Here is a 20,736-nt window from a genome sequence, read left to right as displayed (position 1 = left end):
CAAATAACATATATCAAATAACTAAATCATAACAAATTATCCTAAATATTCAACTTGTTTTTTACATCGTTGCACTTGTCATACAATGGAAGCAATTATCGAAATGACATTGTTAAATTGCTAACGCAAAATAGTATAAATTGATATGATCCTTTTAATGTTTATAATTATTTCTTTTTTTTAGTTATTTATGAATTTGATGCACACACACACATAGACTCCTAGTTTCAGAAGGTGTGTTCTCCATCTGAAGCAAACATATCAAAGTAAATTTAATTAGTATGACAATCATTTTAGTAGAGTAGGTATGCGGAGGTCCATATAAGGACCTGGTTAACTAAATTAAGTCTCGGACACATTGGTAATGGGGACAAAAGTTATGAGTCCAAGGCTCCAAGCTATTCCGCGTTCCTTTCTAGAACGTCAAGGCATGGCTTTGTCTAGTTAGGCTGCCGTTGCTTGCAAATACTCCTGCCTCTTGACGCTGAAATAGAAATTGACTTGGTCACCACCGGTGAGCCGGTCTTAAATTTTTCCTCTTCCTGTTCCCATCGCTGATGTTCTGATGGCAGGGCGTTCTTTTTTTTTTTTTTTTTTGGTAGAAATGGCAGGGCGTTCTTTAACAAACATCTTATAATAATAGATATTGTACAAAAAAATAGCCTTCTTTATATTGAACATATAAAAAAAATATTAATATTCTAAAAACAAAGCTGTTATGTATGTATTTGACAAAAAAATGATAAACTAATAAATAAATCTCATGAAAAGTTTATGTAATAAAAATTAATGCTCAAATAGTCTTGCTTGGGATAAAAGTCAACATATTTTAATGGTATTTCTCTAATGAAGAAATTTCAAAGGGTCTAAATCTTACTCATTCAAGTAGTTATATATAATTTTTTGACTAACATATCTTCCCATTCGAGAGAATTAGTTACCAATCAGTTAAAATATTTTTATTGTTAAATAGCTTCTTCTCTCGAGCAACTTCTAAAACTTGGATTGATATTTTATTAATTAAAATAATAAAATACAAAACATACAAAATTTAAATATATAATTGAATATTATATAATTGAGATCAAAATTTGCATACATATCATTTTTTTTTTAAATTTAAATGATTGGAAACATCAAAATCTAATAATAATAATAATAATAATAATAATAATAATAATAATAATAATAAAAGATACCGGAAATGCCAGCATGGTGTCTAAATTTTTATCATGCGAGTCCAGGTCCAATTTGTCCATCAAACTTATACACTTATGATTCTTGTCCACTAAAAACTAAAACACATTTAATATTTTTTAAATATTTCATAAATTTAATCAAGTCATGTACTTATGTAGTTTAGAGAAATATCTTCTACCAGTTATTATAGCAAATCGGAGAAACATGGTGTGCGGTACCCTTAAAAATGGTAACTGGATCCGCGTCAAGAAGAATATACGGAAAGAAAGAGGAAACCGTCCTCTTCAACCTTTTTCTTAACTAAATCAAACACGTCATCTTTTACTTTTGACAGGCCAAAGAAAAAAATAATAAAAAAACTCCCACCTCTTCTATAATATTTTTTCCTTTAATTTCTCGCTGTAAATCTTTCGTTATTATAACGGCTCTCCGATTCCCGGAGGACTTCTTGGAGCGGCGAGATTAGGGTTTTGGCGGAGGCTTGTACGCTTCGTCTCGTTTTCTTTTGCTATCTATAAATATGTATTTATTTTCCTTCGACGGGATTCAAGTGCGGTCTGTTGTTGGGAAGGGCAAATTCGTGCACGATTCCCGAGGTCAGATGCTGCACCCGAAATTTTTTGTTTTTAATGCGTATTTCTTGTAATTTTGAGTCCAATTTATGGTCCGGATTCTTTTTTCTTTCCGCAGTTGATGTTGGGCACTGCAAGAAATTTTAAGAATGTATTGAAGACCTATTAATTTTGATGGTGAATTATATAAGGATATTTGATGTTTTAATCGGTGCATATAAGTCGAGTTTTGTTGGAAGGTTCGGAATCACTATTTTTCCGTGAAATTTCTTTGATTTTTTAATAGAGAGGAGAACGGAGATTGCCAAGAATCGAATTCATCCATTCTTTCCTTCAAATCGATGTTTTTCTTGCTATTTCATGCTTGCTGGTGATTCCGTCGCCATGGAAGCATACCAAAAATTTACAATGGTTTCATATTTGTTGCTAAAGAAATCGTTTTTTGCGTATTTTTATAATAATTTCTGCTTTCCTACACGTGGATCTCCATTTCTCTTCCCAAAACCCTAAGCTTTCCTAATTTTTCCCAGATATATTTTAAAGCCTCTCCCGTTGCTCGAATCACGACCCATCCCCATGTAAAACCGTCGGATTTGGCTTTTTACCGTACTTTATTTCCATTTTTATTGTTTTACCCTATCCGAGTTGGGTTAAAAATAAACCACAGCTTCCTCTCCTCCTACCATTTCTCCCACTCCATTAAATTCCCTTCCTTTTCGGTGCTGAGGGGTTTGGAAGGAACGCACCCGACCATGGCACTCTCGTGAGAAGGACAGAAGACAAGCAACCAAAACATCAATTTTTATAGTACAAAGAAACGAATTGAATACGCATGACCATCCATTGTTTGACGCACCTTCGGCGGTTATCCCGCTCCTCTGCCGGGAGTTTTCGTATGGTCTGGCTCAGACTACGTTACCCAACGACCTCCCCTGTGCCCGCCATCCATGGAAAACCCGGCCCGATCTCCATGGTTTGGCCTTCTTGCAATGAATTCAGAGTGCTCAATTCCTGATGATTGCTGCATTGCCCAATATTTCCCCATTCAGATCTCCTTCTCGTCATCTTTTATGGGTTTGTAGAGAATAAAAAAAAGGGTCCCTTTTTTCCTGCTCTTGCTTTTCGTGTATGGGTGTCTCTTCTTTCTACCTTTTCTTTTGTAGAGAAGCCCTTTGGCTTGATGTTCCAATTCCCCTCTTTTGAATAGTGTCTAGTTGTGGCAGATATGAGGATCTGGTGCCATAGCTCTAAATAAGGTGGTTTATGAAGAATCCATCAATGTGGTTTGCTTTGGAGGGAGTTGTGGATGGATATGTGTAGAATTGAGCCACCAGGGACCGTGGCGCAGCAGAAGGCAGCCCAGACGGAAGATACTCAAAGGCCCCCTTTGGTTCCTTCTGAGAAGAACAATGCTGCCCTGGCCACCCGCAAGCTGCGGACGAGGGAAATTTCTTCTAGGTACAAGTCGGGGATCTCATCGACTCCTCTTTCAACTCCTACCACTCCGAGGCGGAGCTCGTCTCCAAGTGCCGGTCGCACACATGCCATGCCAGGAACTTCGCTGCCGAAGAGATCCCAATCAGCAGACAGGAGAAGACCCACTACGCCTTCATCGAGGTCCTCTGCGACTTCATCCCCCTCGTCCAGGCCTTCCACACCCTCTTCGCCGTCTTCAAGGTCTACCACACCAGTGCGTGATGCAGTGACAGAGATGCATAATACTTCACGGCGGTTGCTTAGCGGCCGGGCTCCGGATGGCTTGTGGCCTTCGATGCGGAGTCTGTCTGCTTCTTTTCAGTCAGAATCTGTCTCAGTTCCTGTTACTAAGAGGGACAAGGCGGTTCCTGATTCCTCTTCAGATCGCACGTTGAAGTCACCAGCAAATGTTGCAGCAGAGAGGAAGAGGACTCCTCTGAGGGGAAGGAATACCTCTGAGCAATCAGAGAATTCTAAGCCTTTGGAGAGCTTGCATGCAAGGGTAATAGATCAACACCGCTGGCCCGCTATGATGGGTGGAAAGGTGTCTGCAAATGCCTTGTCAAGAAGCGTGGATCATACCGATAGGGTTAACAAATCTGTCCCTTCGTCAATTCCATCTCGAGGGGTTTCACCAAGGAGAATTCCCACATCTGATGTTGCAGGTAGAGGCCTCCAACACTCCTTAAGTGAGGTGGCAAGGCGACTGGCTCTTGATGGAAGTGGAAAAGTACAGCAAAATATGAATTTGAGTGTAAATATATCTTCACATCCTTCAGGAAGATCTTTATCAGCAACACGTCCTAGTAGGACTCAGTCATCACCAATTCCAGGTTTACATCGCCCTTCATCACCAAATAAGGCTTTATCAACAACCTCAGCTAGGGGAATGGTGAGTCCGTCCCGGTCAAGACCATCAACTCCAGGAATGCTGAGTCCAGCTAGATCGAGACCGTCATCCCCCATGTCATCAACTAGCTGCACGACTCCTCAAGCAGGCATGACATCCTCTGTTTTCAACTATATTGTTGATATGCGAAAAGGAAAGAAGAATGCAAGCCACATAGAGGATGCACATCAGCTGCGGTTGCTGTACAATAGGGACCTGCAGTGGCGCTTTGTCAATGCCCGAGTAGATGACACTCTATCCATTCAGAAAATGAGGACAGAGGTAGGGATTCGGTGCCTTTGAAGTTAAATGCTTGTGTTGATGCTATACTGATATATGAAAAGATCATGCATATTTTCTGGATTTTTTGTTTTAGAGGTTTGCTTGGTATGTAAGATAGTGAAGTTTGTAAGCACTGGCATTCTTTCAAGAGTTTTTTTATGGAAGATGCACATAGTGCTGCATGAGTGGAGTCACTTCAATATGGTTTCTGACATAGTGGTTTTCAGCTTTTATGTAATTGGGATAGCACATGAGCTGATTTCTATACTAAATTTCTTATGTATGCAGTTATTAATTACTGTACATCTATCATTACTCTCTTTTATGCACTCCAATTTCGATGACTGCTCTTTTTCATGTACTTTAGTTTCTTTTTTTATGTTCTGATGCACATTTTTTGACTTATGAGAATAAATATGGAGTATCCTATAATCAAGAGAATGTAAAGAAGAAAAATTTTGTCTTGTTGTCAAAATTCATGGTTTTTTATTATTGTGCATTGAACTATCAATTTTGGTTTTTCTATGGTCACAGTTCAGCTGCAATGGACTTTTTATTGCCCAATTGGCAGGGGAATTTGATTATTTTGTTTTTGATTTCTTGAAACAGAATATTCTATACAGTGTGTGGAATACTACTTCAAAACTGCGTGATTCTGTTATGATGAAGAGGATTGACGTGCAGCAGCTGAGACAAGAATTGAAGTTGGCCATGATATTGAGAGAACAAGTAAGATTAATGATGACTGCTATTTAATGATAATTTTGTCTTATGTGTTACTTATTCCATTATATTTATTTACACAGGATATAAATTGATAATCTATAATGCTAATTTGCCTTAAATTTGAAAGATCTGAGAAGCAGAAAATTTACATCTGATAAGCAATCTGAAATGCAGATGCAGTTTTCGCAGTTATATTTGATATGCTTTCATAGATCAGCTCCTGACTTCCATGTGTTGTCCTTGATTGTTGACCATATCATGACAACCAAGCAATGCAAAATTTCTATAAATTGCGGAACATGATTTGTTTTTCAAAAGAGAAGTGGAAATGTAAGAGACATGTAGGACAGTATGTCTCAGTTAGTATCAGTCTATCAGAATCTGTTCGGTTAGCAAGTAAAATATCTGTCACTGTGGAACTAGTTGATTTAATTTAGTACTAGCATATCTATATGGATCAGGCACAAACAAATGGCATGCTGACCCCTGCCCCCCTGCGGGGATGAGAAGATGTGCGATCATTATACAAAAGGAAGGCTAGTTTGTTGAGATCAGATTGCTTATAAGGTTAGCAACTGAGTGATGTCATATTTTGAAATTTGAATATTCACAATGCATCATGCATCCAAAAACATCTTGGATGTGCGCATCATGTTCAGAGATGGATACATCACAGGAATATAAGTCAAAATAAAATGCAATAACTTTGTATCGTTGATATACTGTAACACTTGAGATTCATCATCAGCCTACCTAACAAGATTCATAGCTATCAATCATTACTGAATCCATGCCAACTTCAATGCTTATGGCTTGCTACATGTTTGTGAGCCAGATTTGCAAATTTATTTTTGAAGTTGGGTGTGAGTATTGTTGAATTGCCTTTTGGCCTTGAATGATAGACAGCTTGGTCTCAAGCCTGTATATTCTTCATCTTCATGCTGAAGACCTATTTCATGCCGTCATACTCCGCTGGTTTTTAAGGAGTGCTTGTAGGCATCTGGCCCAACTAGGTCTATTTGACCCTCGATGTGTATCAAGGTTACTGGCAGCATTATTGAGCTAACATCCAGAATACCACATAAATGCTAGGAGTTTACACTGACAATGTCATCATTTGAATCAGATGACTAAGCACTGAACATGATAAATTTACAAAGAATTGACATTACTTAGATTCACTACCTAACAGATTCAGAGATACATTAAGAATTATGAAATATATAACTTTATAATAATTTTTATTGTAAATTTTATTTTAGTTCACAGATTGATATTAGCATACGAATTTGGTAGATAATTCATAACATAGCATACATCAACTCATGCACAATTTTTCATTCACATTTATTTGAAATTTTATATTTGCAACACCAATAAAATTGGTTCTATGGTTATATACTTGAATCAATTTTCAAATGATGACATGCTTTTGATTGATTGGGGGCATTATAAAGTAATACAGTTCCTACTTCTTACAACCATGTGTCCTCCAAATGTGGTTAATTAACTCCATTTTAATAGAATGGGGAGGTTGCAAGTGTTTGGGGCTGCAATGAAGGTGTTTGTCTCCAATTTAACAAATAAAGTCTCTAGATTAATTTTGATTCCTATACCAAATATTCCAAAAGGTTCCTCTCCAAATTGAAGTGTGAGATTAATGCAGATATGAGTTTTGTACCTCAAGCCCCAGAAATGGTTGAGATCTCAAGATACAATGAATTTGCTAAACCTTATCGTCAATCTAGTAAAAAGGAGCTATCTGAGAATTGTTTATAATTGTAGAAGTATATGGATCATTCTTGATTGCAGCTTATAGTATTTGATTTAGGCTTTATGATTCTTATAAAATGAATTCTGAACAACTGTAACAATTGTTGCTTGTGCCATCTTTTTTTCCTTGTTTATTTATTTCTTTCCTGCACAATGCATCATTTCCATAGTCAAATTGAAGTATTTGCATGAAATTTATTTGATTTAGATGGGATACCTTGAAAACTGGGTGGCATACGAAAGAGAACATTGTTGTTCTTTGTCAGGGGCAGTTGAAGCTCTAAAGGCAAGCACACTACGTCTTCCAGTTACTGGAGGTGCAAAGGTATGCAAAACTACTGATAACATAATTTCTTGTAATCGGAATGACTTTTTACCTATTGTAAGTCTTTAAATTATATGTAGTTTTTTCTATTGAAATTTGAAAGAAGGTCATTGAATTTAGTTCCAACAGGTTATTAATTCAGGCCATATGTCATAATATGTTTACTACACTGTTTATACAGGCAGATATGCTTTCTGTGAGGAATGCTGTTAGTTCTGCAGTTGATGTTATGCAAGCTATGGGATCCTCTATCTGTTATTTGTTATCGAAGGTGAGATTAAATACAACATGCTTTGTCAGTTCAGTTGCATTGCTTCTATTCTTTCTACCTTCAATATAACCAGCAATGTTTCCTATGAACTCCCTAGGACATTGTATTAAGTTGTCCGATTATTTACCTAAATAGTTTTATTAAGGAAATAATGGAGCAATAAATTACATAGTTAAAGAGATTAAGAAAAGGGCATGCCTTTTGATAATGGTGATAGGAGATTGGGCTATTTAACATATCGCTTTATACATAATGCATTGGTCATTGAGCTATATAATATTGTGTGAAGTGCAAATGTGTAATATCCTTTTTAATATTACTTAAGTATATATAGTCCATAAAAGATTGATGTTGTTAGTTATTATGACTTTTCTTTTGTCTTCAATGATCTAAATTATAATATTGTTTATTGCACGATTTGTTGTTTGATTTTGTATGGTGGTTGTTTTTTAAATTGATGAATCACTTGGTCTTGTGGCACTAATTTCACTGGCAATGTCACATGCATTTTAAAGGGCTCTCCTTTATTTGCTACAACCGAGTTGTTTTGATGTATTATATGTTACTGTCTAATTAATTTTCCGAATAACAAGCAAATGTGAAGTTTAAACAAATTACCTCGACAAAAAGGGGATGGCATTACATTTTATTTAGCACCATAAAGATGGTTGAGACTACACAACTCAGATGACATTAATGTTGAGGCATATATCTGTTACTCCTTACCTCAGTCAACTAGGAGAAAAAAATCTGGTCTTGGGAGTCCAAAATCTAGGGGTGGTATAACTGATCTACTTCTTGCTTCTGGAGGTTAACATAATCACAGGGGATGAATGGGATGACCAATACCGAGATGATAGAGATCTAGGTTAATCTTGGCCAAGATGGGAAGTTGTGGCAAACAGGAAAAGACAGAGATATTTCGAATGTTGATTTGAATATCAAGATCTCTGCGGATGTTAACATGAACCAAGATCTTGGAAACTTGGCTAATATAGCAATCATGATACTATCTACCATTTTCAAACATCGATTTGGATTTAGGAAATAAAATTAAGACTGTCAAAAACTGAGCTGGACATAATTGATTTCCTATATTGATTATATGTTGATTTCGTATTGGCTGATATATCAGGATATAATTGTTTATATAGGCTGAGACATCTATATCGATCATATCTATTGATGAGTGCCTGAGATTGACACATACCTGATAATTTGGCAGAGATAAAACCCTTTGTTCAAACTATGATTATGATTAGCTAATGCCAAGATGGAGGTAAGAAACTGCAACTTTGTTTCTCTCATATCCGTTCAAAAAATAGCCAAGTCAACTTGTTCATCTTAGCTGCAATTGTTTTGGCTTGTCAGTCTTTTAAACTCCACAACACTTTTATGTAATATCTAGATTGAGGTGATATGAACAACGAGAATAGTGAACTTTTGTGGTATTTAGATAAATATGGAAAGAATGACTATGAAATATATGGTTAAATTAGCTAATTGTTTTTTTATTTGTACCTCTACTTTTAGAACAGACATGTTATATATTAAAAGAGATGGATTGCTCTCCATTTGGGTGGGGTAGAATCAATGATGGGGCATTTGAATTCAGGCTCCACATTATCTATCATCATCTGTAACATCTTAAAATACCTTTTAAATCAAGAATATGTTTTGAAGGTCATTTACCTTTGCATCAAGTGGATAGAAGATGGATAATGTAATGGTGTATGTCATAAGCATCATCACTATCGCATCATCCAATGATTTTCCCTTCAAAAAGTGGTGTTCTCTGTAAAGCATTATTCAAAGTTGAGAAGACATTGTGGAAGGATTGAGGAAATCTTGTCACTGATCATCATGCTTAACCCTCTAAAATTGGTGCCAAATTCCTAGGCTAGGCAACATTATGCAAAGATGGTCATGCTTTGAAATTTATATGGTTAGTTGGCAAATGAGGAGATCTACCTTACTGTTTGCATTTTAAGCTTATGCGACCAAGAAACAACCCTCCAAAGTCCCCCTAGACTTGTGAAGAGTTTATATGAAGGGACACGGTGATGACTTTTGATATAGGAAGCTATATTCATTTTGAAAGTAGGGGTGGCAAGTTTTGACCCAATCCGTCAACTTGACACATAAACAAATTGCTTTAAATAGGTTCCGGTTTGACATAAATGGGTTCAAGTTATAAATGGATCAACCTGTCAAGACTTGTTTATTAAATGGATTGGGTTCAAGTTTATATCTTTGATCCATTTAACATCTTTTGACCTGTTTAATAATTGGGTTAGGTCATGACTTGACCCATTTAACCAGTCTAAGATCTGTTTAAGCTGTTTAAAACCTACTTAACCCCTTTAAATCAAATTAATATGTTAAAACCCTGTTTAACCTGTATAACCTATTTAATCTGATTCGACCTATTTAGTAAATTGGTTATACGGTTCGAGTTTGGTTACTTGTTAGATTAGGTTCACGACTTATTCTTTTAACAAGTTAGATTTGGGTTGACAAATTTTTGACCTAACCTTTATCCAACATAACCTATATCCAACTTGACCCGATCCAATTGCTAACGCTACTTGTAACCACCCAATTAAACCGAAGAGCCATATGGAACATACTACATGGTCCCAAATGGTACCATTAGTGCTGTCATGTTAAAATGAATGTCAACTCTTTATTTTGCATCCACATCTTTGTTTATGAGTTTCACATCTTAGAACTTATGAACCAAAATTCAATTGGTTTTGGTGCTTCAAAACCATGATCAACTTTTTGTTTGGATACTATCAAAGCACCGTAATGGGCCATTAAAACTATTTGCTAGATTCATTGGTAAATGACCTTCAAAATATGCAGTTTTTCGTTTCTAGGCATCTTAGATGATTTATTTCATGATCAACTTCCTTAATTTAAAACACATGATTTTGAACCAGCTGTTTTAAGGCTTCAGCCCTGCCAGAAGGAGAATGGTCTATCTCATTACATATTATATTTCTGGCATTTATTCTATTTCTTGTCAGAATTAGGCTTCAGCCCTACTGGAAGGAGAATAATCTATATCATAACACAATATCTTTCTGGCATATTCTCTATTACAAATCAAGTCCTTCTGGAAGGAGAATAGCCACATCATAACATAATAAATTTATGACATTACTTTCTGTTGTAAATCAGAATTCAGCTTCAGTCTGTCTCCATGTTATGCAACTAAAGTCATGTTCAAGAGGAGTTGGATATAGTGATGTCAAAGGTGCCAAAAGGTGCACCTTAGGCACTTAGGCGAGGTGCCAGAAGGGGTCATCATCTCTAGATGCTTCAGGTTATACCCCTTCACTCAGGCGCGCGCCTTTGGCGTCTTTTAGAGCCTTTCTCAATAAGGCGAGGCGCTTGCCTTTGACGCCTTAGTGAACTCTACGATTATTTTTTTAATGGTTGAAAAGTATAAGAAACCCTAAAAGGTCACTCATTTAACTTCTTAGCTCTATTATTAACAAGGGATAAAGTGGTCAATTAGTATGGAATTAGTTTTGACTTTAGTGACTTAAGGTTTTATAAATAAAAAAAAAATTGAGAGGAAAGGAAGACTGTTAAGGACCACAGGAGATTGTCAAGGGAGGCAGAAGGGGACCACTTTAGGGCTGTTTATGTTTTCTATTTTATTTATGAGACTCCATTGATGAACTGTAGGACTTGTTATATTTTCTGTTTCATTCATGAATTTAGAGCCGCCTATGACTTGTTATCATATATTTTATCTTAACCTAGTTGAGCATTTTACTGTTTTATATATGTTTTATGCTTAAATTATTAATTATATGGTAATTCATGTTATAATAATTATCTCTAGTTATTTATTTATTATCATATTTTTTATTTTTTTCTCAATTTTAGCGTCTTACTTCACTTGGGCAAGTGCTTTTCTAGTGCCTCTCGCCTCAAGGTGCTAGACCCCCCAAGCACCTTAAGGGCACCTTTCGTCTTTGTTTACCTTGGTTTGATACAACATATATTAATCTTTTGTCAGTCAAATCCATAATTCCATATTGACCATTAAATATGATGCATGGAATGTTTTTAGTGAAAATTGGTTGGGCTTTGTCCAATGTTTTCTCTCTCTCTGAAGGATGCATATATTGGTAGATTAAATGACCATTGAAACTTTGAAGGTGGCATACGTACGGTACAGAATATTTCCTTATACCTTGGGTAGATTTATAATGGCAAATAGATGAGCATTGAAACCATTGTGGTTATTCTTTTAAACACATCATGTGCAGTGCTATAGTACTTTAAAGGTGTTTAAGGACTTTTCTGTTGCTCTTGATATGTTTATGAAATCATGAATTTGAAATCATTGTTACCATGCAAAAAGAAAAAATGGTCGAGTTAACAGATAATATTAATTAGGATGCTTCACGTGTTACCTTTACATTTGCTTCACTTGAAAGCATTAGTTACCTTTACTTTTGACATTATTGGAGACTATTTTCAGTTCAGATGCTGCTCCCCATTTATGAAAAATTTAAACCAAACAGGTGATTCTTTAAACACATCAAGCACTAGCATGGATACTCTAAAGGATCTTGAGGACTATTGTCTCGATATTGGTGGTATTATGCAACAAAATTGGCAGAGAGAACTGTCTGACTACTCTAGATCTGATATTTTGACCTTTTTTTGGGTGAAGTGGGGGATGTGGGGGTTTATTATTGGCTTGATTACCTCTTTTGCTTCATTATGGAGTATCCTTAGTTCAGATACTGATCCCTGTGTTGGAGGAATTTCCAACTTGATTACCTCTATTCTTTTTGAGCAAAATGGTGGGAGAAACCACCACTCATTTCACTAGAGATGAGATGGGTGCAAAAGGAAGACAACAAGAAAACAGAAAGAAAACAAAAGACAAAGAAAACAATAAAAAAGAGAAAAATATGCCTAGAAATTTATTGCACAGTCATGCAGAAGTTTAGAAATATCATGGAGGGTTATGAGCTTTCAGTTTATTCTGAGCAGTTTATCAATTTCTTGGCAGAAGGGAACTGATAGACAGTCAAAGGTTATGGAGGCACCTAGAGATGTCTCCATAATCTTATGCTCTTAGACGTTTAAGATCAACGCATGGCAAGTATACTTCAGTTTTTAACTGAGTGATATATGCATTACTCCCATATTGTTATGGTTATGATTTGCTAGGGACTAAATGTTAGGAACTAGATTCCCTTACACCCTTGCCCATTTGCTTACAGATTGGTTATTCATAGTTCTGTCTAGTAGTTGCTTGTTCCATTTAAACATGCTCTGGGTGATCTGAATGTCAATATGAATGAGTCTAATGGCACTTGACTTGAGAAGATGAATATCAATGTGCCTAGTTTTTCAAAAGGTAGAGAACTTTATAAATTGTTTCCTTAAAATTTCTTTCCATTTTAGAATGTGAAATCATAACCTATTGAATCATAGCTGGACTCTGGATGTATTTGTTAGGTCTGAACATTGACTCATGGCCTGAAGCTTAATGTTTTACAGGTAGAGGGTACAAAAGCTCTGGTTTCTGAATTATCAGCTGTTGCAGCCAAAGAAAGAGCGATGCTTGATGAATGTAGAGAATTATTAGCTTCAGCAGCAGCAATGCAGGTACTTATAAGTTATGCTCATAATGCACACAAAAAACAAATTTAATTAATTATATTGGAAGTACACAATCACATATACGTTCCTGTGTTAGTTATGATGCTGTTATTTGATGTGCAGAGCTCAAAGTTATATCATTTTTTTTTCTGTTTTATGTTTCCTTATTCAAATTCTATTAAGTAATTTTCTGTTATTTTAGTCGCTCACACAGTGCACTAGCATTGTTAACTTACTAATGCTGACTCCCGTAACATCAACCATCCTCTGTGCTTATGGGTAGAGTAGTAGGATTATTCCCTTTAGGAGTTATTAACAATCTTCCGTTATGAGGAGTGGAAAAAGGATGGGAACACAAAGTGCATAAGTTTTTACAAACAAGTCATTCCTATTAACCTCATTCTATTTGGGAAAATGCATCTAAGCTAGCACTACAATGAACAAAAGCAAATGTCAATCTGTTTGCTGATGAGACGAGATGAACAATATTAGTCATAAGATTTTCAAAAAGTGTATCACTTACTCAACACCTAGTTTATTCTGTTTTAACCTCCTACAAGGAGATTTTAGTTTAATCATCTTGATGCCAAAATAAGCCCATTCTTTAAACCAATCGCCTGTGGCTTACCTAGAATTGTGTTTACATCCAGGAAACAATTGCTTGAGTTACAGATTTAAGGCATTTTGCCACATCATTGTTTTTTATAACTTCATAATACCTGGAGGGAACTAACATAGCTCCTACCATTAAAGGATATGGTAACCAGCGATATGGTGGACTCCATTTTGTTTTTAGATACAACATTTCCCAAATGGGAATTCGTGGTAATCTCTTGATTCATTGTGACTAGAACTAAGTGCTTAGGTGCTACTTTGTTCTTGACTGCTGGATTATTCTACGTATATATGAGAGGCTGGCTGCTGTTTGGAGGAAGCAAAGGATCTCCGTCTCTGTGTTAATTAGGCCACACAATCCCTTGGAAGGTGAGAAGGGGGTTCCAACAATTAATTGGGTGGAGACTCTTTCAGAAGGAAAATAGTTTGGGCCGAGCAAAACGGCATGCAGCTGAATTTTAGGGTGAAAAAATGGATCTGAAAGGGGTATTAGGGTGGGTTTTTATTATAGGTCCCATTAAGATGGAGTAAGTAGGAACATCTGTTGACCACAGTTCTTGTTGATATACCTTTAAGAGAGTTGTGTAAACACCCTTTGGCTTAACAAAAAAAAAAGGGGGGGGGGGTGTTATGATGCTACTATTATCAAAATTTGATCTTTGTTTATCCCCTCTTGGTTTTGCTTCGACCAGAGTTTGAGAATTCTCTTGTAGATGATGGACTTGATCCTGTAGATATCCTTGTGTGTGTACTCTGAAGGTAGTTTTAGACCATGGGCTATATTTAAATTTGAATGAAAGTGAAAATGTGAAACTTATTTTTGATTGGATTGTATGATTGATCTATGTTGAAGCGTTCCACTGCGAGTTTACAGATATCAAGGACAAAAGCCTCCCCTCCAGTAACTTTTTTCAGCTAACTATGTGTTCATTAGAACCCTTATTTTCAAGCATTTGAGGAGGCAAAATATGTGGTGCAACAAAGCATGTAGCTTTCATTAATGAGACCCTATCATCAAATGAGAGGATGCCCACTTTGAAAAGGAAAACATGAGCCCATTATATGTACCAAAAAATTCAAATATCAAGGATCAGTGCCAAATTAATAGTCACTTGATATGTACAACTCTTGATGCGGGGTGGTACACCTTGATATGTCTCAGTACAATGAGTGGGAAAAAAAGGTGGGCTCAGTGGGGTCGATATGCCTTGATGTGGTGCAACACAAGCTCAGTTCCCGATGGTGCTTACTGGCCCCTATTGTACCAGCTTGTGGCTGGTTTGGGGTGGTACTCATGAGATTGTAACTCTTGATTTTTACACCAGTTGATCTGACATGGAAAGAGAGTGGGTTTTACGGTTCAATGACTTTACCATTCCTCTCATATACAAAATCACCACCAACCTCCGCAATACCCTGCGATTCAGATGTTTCCAGAGTTACATTTTAGTCTCGGGAGGACTTAGAAGTGTTCAGGCATAAGGTTAGTCTCTTAGTTTTTTAATTTCTCCGCCCATAAAAAAAAGAATGTGAGTGTCATCTGGGCTGTAGGTGCAAAATGGAAAAAGCCCTCAATGCCAATTCAAAATGTGCAAAATCATCCTAGTTATTCTTCTCCCATCATAATTTTGCTTAACAAATTCTGGCAATTTTAAGATATAGGATAGAGTGGATGTCCTGGCATAATTCTGTAGAGTTTTGTTAGCATTTAGGATAATTGTTAATAAAGAAATCATGAGGATTCAGAACATGCAATATGTGACAACTGCCATTCAGAGCCAAAGCATATGAGTGTCAACCAAGGGAGGACCAACAGCTCGACCAGATGTTCTCTATATGCTCTTGGTGGTGCTGAGCACTTGTTCTCTAATAACCCATGATTTTTGTTTACAATTAGATTCTCATTTGAGATGGATCAAAATAAAAAATACACAGTTCTCACGTCACACATCCATCCTTTTATGATGACTTTTTTATTCGGAGAAGATCAAACTATGTTAAGTTCATAAAATTTTTGAAAGAAGCAAATAAGAGCAATTCATGTTGTAGTTTTATCTTTACTAATTGAGGACCTCCATTCGCAATTTCCTTCTAAGCCTTCTTGACAAACGTAGTAGTCTTGAGGAATTTCATTTAAGTAGCTTGTATCTTTTGGCTGCATGAAGTGGGAGTAAGAACGTGATTGAATTTGGGTGTGGCAAAACTGAACAAGCCTCTGCACAAACTTAAATGATAATTGTGAATTATATTAAAGATCCGTTTATATGATTTTCATGTATCCAAAACAGAAAGCAGCACATCAGCTCAAGAAAGTTGTCTTTTAAGGTTGTAAGCAATTTAGACATGCACCATATTGTGCACTGTTGTTTCTCATTTCTTGGGGTCATAACAGAGTCCATATCCATGCATTTTGTTGCAAAAAAGGAAAAACGTCAGTCTCACTAATTATGTGATCTGAATGTTGCATTCACACCACCATCCCATGGATGAGGTCATATGCTTGTGCTTGAAGGCTCATGTTTATGTGTGCATTCACAGACGATATATCCATGTTAAAATAGGAAATCTCAGCCGATCTTCTTCCATACTGCAGGTGAAAGAGGCCAGCCTTAGAACACATCTCATACAGTTGAGACAGCATGCATGTAAGCTGGAGTAGCGCAAAGCAACATCCAATGATGATGAGAGCCCAGTGCTCTCTGTGGCTAACAACTTACAATTGGTAGAGATCACAACACCTGTTAGGCTCAGTCACTGTAAATTTGTCTTCTGTGGATGGGCACATTCATATTGTTTCTTTCTTTTTTCTTTTTCTTTTTTTTTCTCTTTGTTCTCTTTTCCTTTCAAAGGGCTGCGGGCTATATTCTTTCCCCATGTAATTTTTTAATCACTCACATGGAAAGAAAAAAAAAAAATGCTGTGGAATTGAAAGCCAAAGGTCAAAGGAGTCTAGCTTCCCTTTCATCAAGAAAAAGGGTAAAGGAGTATAGCAGAAGTGCATGTGCTTATGTGAACACTAACTACATACGGTTTATGACCTCACGATGCCTGTAGAAGCCCAGGATAGCGGCTAGCTGAGAGTATAATTATTCTGATTGCACTTGGCATGCACACCATGGCATTGAGTTCTTGGATGATGATTTACGAAAGGGCATCTGGTGGGCAGGGATCTTGGTTGCAGGACATTGTTCGATCCCAAATTTTGAGATGGAACCTGTTTTGGCATTGGATGACTGGTTTTGCAATCTTACACTTGCTGAATCCATCAACAGTTAACCCCATAGGACCTGGTTGCTTAAGTACTAGACATATTGGCGAGGATTTGTTTGCAGCTACTGTTGTAGTTATATTTTCTTTGAAGTGTGTCAAAGGTTTGCAAATTGGTCAACAGAAAAGGCTGCCGTTTTTGCTGATTTGAAACCTAGAGGTAGTCTGCTCCTCCATTTTTGGTGGTCTTTTTTCTTGGTGGAATAATGGTGGTTCTCTTGCTCCACAGTTGAGCTTATTTTGATCTTACACTTTGGTTGAATCCATTGGCAAATGTTTGCAAATGGGTTGACAGAAAATGCTGTTTTTGTTACTGATTTTTTTGTTGAGGGGTGGAATAAAGGGTCTTCTCTTGCCACGCATTAAGCTTACTCTGATCTTCTAGTGTAAACATTCACGTATCGGAACAGGCAAGTAGCCCATTATGATTTCTAGCAATTTGACATTTTTTTATGATGGTGCCTACATCTATGCCTGATACCTTGGCACTTTCGGTTATTCTGATAATTCTTTTGATCAATGCAACCAAGAATTTTGTGATTTCTTTACACCATTGGTCGTAGAAGTATTGAAAAGATTTCGCACGTAATATCAAGTGGATGATAAATCCATGTATCCATACCATATATAGCCTAATTTTCTGTTTTAAAGACCAATTTTTCACATCCCCATGCATGATTCACGAATAAAAACTAGCCTGGCCGCTGTTTTTTGAGTACGATACTCTTTGGCCATGGTAAAGAGATCAGTAGACGTCCATGCATGCAACTTCTACTAAGAGTCACAGAACGTGCGATGCTAAACATTGGTTGCCTTGCGCTCCTCAAGCTTCTCGGGGTAACACTGATAGAAGCTTTTCTTTTATCTTCCATATAATATTGGGTTCTAGATAAGAAGAATGGTCGAAATCTGAAAGCAAAATCCAATGAATTTTTGATATATTTTTAAAACATTTTTCGTTTATCGATTAATTCGATATAAGCTCAGCTGTTTTTCAACCCTATTCAGTTTTCATCCGTTCCCTTGCCTTTCCTATGAGTTCTTAACATCTAGTCCTTCAGAACTTGGCTTTGATTCTTATTTACGCCCGGTTTTAGGTGGATTGTATTGAGTCGATATAGAAATACAATCTAGCGTCGATCCAGAATGGCTCGAGTTGGTCAAACCTTCGATCTTAGGCAATGCTCTTTAACATCAGGTTTATATACATGCTACCAGGCCCAACACAAGATAGCTCCTTGCCAATATATCGGCCTAACCGGACTCAAACACCAGTAGGTTCAAGTTAATCCAGCCCAAACTGCACTTAATGTCATTGCCTCCACACCGAACAACGTTCTAATCTATCATGCATGAGCCTCAATTCGAAAATATCGAATCTTACGACTTGTATGATGATTCCATCGGTAAAAATTATTTTCAGTCGTTTTAATTTATAACACTTGTTATTGATTTTTATATAACAAATGCTCGTCCCTGATTTTAGATACAGGATAGGATGTATAAACATTTAACCATAGATTAGGTGCTAATGTCTTCTCGTAAAATTAGTGAAATTTTATCTGCTTTATTTTTTGATTTGAATAAAATTTTATTATACATAAAGTCATATAAATCTCAAGTTGAGAAGACTTTCCACCTTCCCAAGACTCATGCAATAATCCCCTGAAAACCGTGTCGCTCCGTGCGATTGGGCGCTTTTGTCAAAACTCGTACGGTTTCTGGGACTTTTTGTCGAACAGTGAATGGTGCTTGGGTGCGGTGGGGCTGGTGATGGCGGACAGAGGAAAGAGCCAAAGCGGGAGCGATCGCTCCTCGCCGGACCCGAGCGGTATGTAGAAGTCCTAGACTCATGTGGTGCAGGGGCCACCGCGGCAGCCCTTTGGAGAGAGCATCGGATCTTGCCGGAGGAGTTGGAGCAGCTCCAAAAGTACTTCTGGAAGGTCTTTGAATTCTCGGAGGAGGACATTACTGCAGCCCAAAAGCAGTGGGAACACGTGTCCGCCTTGGTGAGCAGTCTCAGCCGGCAAGTGCCGTTGGAGTGGATTACCGAGGCAAGCTCGGGTATGATTTGGAGGCCTTCGCCTTGGCGGAAAACCATCATCTGATCCGGTTCCAAGCAGCGGTGGACTGTGAGGGGGCTCTCCGTGGCGGGCCGTGGTTCGTCGTCGGCTAGCTTCTGGCGGTTGAGCCATGGGTGCCGAACTTTGTTCCGGGGGGGAAGATGGTGCGTGGAACAGTGGTTTGGGTTCGGCTCCGAACTTTCGATGGAGTTTTGGGGGTCCGAGATGTTGAAGGGGATTGTGGCGGAGGCTGGGAACCCGGTGGCGGCGGACGAGTTCACAGACTGCTACCGAAAAATGGGCTTAACGAGATTCTGAGTTGAGATCGATGCCGTCGAACCCCTGAAGTCGGGAGTCTTGATCCGGAGCCACCAAGGTGTTTTCTGGCGAGCGTTCGTGTATGAGAACATGCCGTCCATTTGTTATCTTTATTGCCGGATAGGGCACGCAGATGAGGAATGTCGCTACCCACCAGAGAAGGAGGAGGGCGGCCACTTCTGGTCTCCCCCATGGGAGTAGAGGGGGGAGAAGCAACCAGTGCGTGCCGGCTATCGTGACTCGACCGCAGATGGGACCGTGGATGGCCACCTCCCGGATTCGGTAGCCTCCACCAGTTAGGGTTCCGACGAAACCTAAGGGGATGGTGGACTCCAATCTTGATTCCTCGGCTCCCAGTTCCTATTCATCCCGTCCTAGCTCCCCTCAGCCTACGGAGAGTTCGTCGGGATCACCGTCGGACTCTGATGGATGGCAGAAGCCGACCAAAGTGGCCCGGCGGCACTCGCTGGAGAAAGCAAGAACCGAATTAGACTTGGGGCAAGTCAAGGCAGGGGATCGAGGAACTGGGTTTAGAAAAATTCTTTGTGCACCGCGGGCAGTGCCGTGGTGATTGGTTCACGCGCGGGCCGGGGTGCGACGCATGGGGGAAAAAAAAAAATTCTATTACTATGGAGGTGGGCTCGTGTCATGTCCGAGTTGGGCCCATATCTTATTTCTTTGGAGGTGGGCCTGGAGGAGAACCAGGGCCAAACGGCTCACTACATGACGGAGGCCAATGGGCTCTCCTTGAAACGGGCCAGGAGCCCAGCCTAGGCCACAAATTTGACCCCAAACCGAGCTGCTGCTAATTTGACCCCAGCCCAGGGTGGCGTCATGGGCTTGGAGGGCGACTCTGGGGCAAGCCCACCTGGGGAGCTTAAGAACAGTGAACCGGTGATTAAGGGGGAGGGCATGGCTTCCAAGCTTGATTCATCTTCGAGACCAGTCGAGTCTTTGTCGGATGGCGGTCGACCTGGTCATCACCACCGGAGATCCTCCCCGACCAAGGAGCTTGTTACCGGCGGCCGTGATTTGCAAATGAAGGTGGCAACCGGCCTCACTTCACTGTCTCATAGAGATGCTTCTCCGTCGACCAACGGGCAGGTGGCAAAAAGTGGGGAAGGGATGAAGGGGGGTGTGGTTGGAGAGGTGGAGTTGGGGTCGACCATCTCCGCTCCCCCCTCAGCAATACCAAAGCAGTCGGGTGGAATTGGGGAGTCGAAGGAGGGCACCCATGTGGGCCGCGAGGAAAATGTGGGATTGTCGTGGGCGGAGGTGTAGATCATTGTTGTGTACCAGATTAGAGTTGCTTCTGTTGA

The 20,736-nt window shown here is 38.6% G+C and overlaps 1 protein-coding gene across 5 annotated transcripts; it reads left to right on the top strand.

The window, feature by feature from the left end:
- Positions 1–1,538: 1,538 nt before the first annotated feature.
- LOC105032314 (AUGMIN subunit 8) lies at positions 1,539–17,402 on the top strand. Of its 5 annotated transcripts, XM_073248205.1 has the most exons (8): positions 1,542–1,796; positions 1,891–2,846; positions 2,996–4,419; positions 5,029–5,148; positions 7,127–7,243; positions 7,425–7,514; positions 13,053–13,160; positions 16,363–17,402. In XM_073248205.1, exons 3-8 carry the CDS (start codon positions 3,079–3,081, stop codon positions 16,426–16,428), a joined length of 1,842 nt encoding a protein of 613 aa, XP_073104306.1. In that variant the 5' UTR covers positions 1,542–1,796; positions 1,891–2,846; positions 2,996–3,078; the 3' UTR covers positions 16,429–17,402. The 5 variants fall into 5 exon arrangements, with proteins under 5 accessions (XP_029116818.1, XP_073104306.1, XP_010905027.1 ...); XM_010906725.2 differs by lacking the exon at positions 1,891–2,846; XM_019846250.3 differs by lacking the exon at positions 1,891–2,846 and having other exon boundaries at positions 2,980–4,419.
- The last annotated feature ends 3,334 nt before the right edge of the window (positions 17,403–20,736 follow it).

The sequence above is a fragment of the Elaeis guineensis genome, chromosome 1 (assembly GCF_000442705.2).
Source record: "Elaeis guineensis isolate ETL-2024a chromosome 1, EG11, whole genome shotgun sequence".
Taxonomy (NCBI): domain Eukaryota; kingdom Viridiplantae; phylum Streptophyta; class Magnoliopsida; order Arecales; family Arecaceae; genus Elaeis; species Elaeis guineensis.
The sequence above is the reverse complement of the archived record's forward strand: the minus strand, read 5'-3'. Positions and strand labels throughout refer to the sequence as shown.

Excerpts from the sequence above, each read along its gene's own strand:
- LOC105032314 (XM_010906725.2), top strand. The coding sequence starts at position 3,079 with ATGGATATGTGTAGAATTGAGCCACCAGGGACCGTGGCGCAGCAGAAG. Across the intron at positions 5,149-7,126 it reads CCATGATATTGAGAGAACAA|ATGGGATACCTTGAAAACTG; the intron begins GTAAGATTAATG and ends TATTTGATTTAG. Across the intron at positions 7,515-13,052 it reads TCTGTTATTTGTTATCGAAG|GTAGAGGGTACAAAAGCTCT; the intron begins GTGAGATTAAAT and ends AATGTTTTACAG.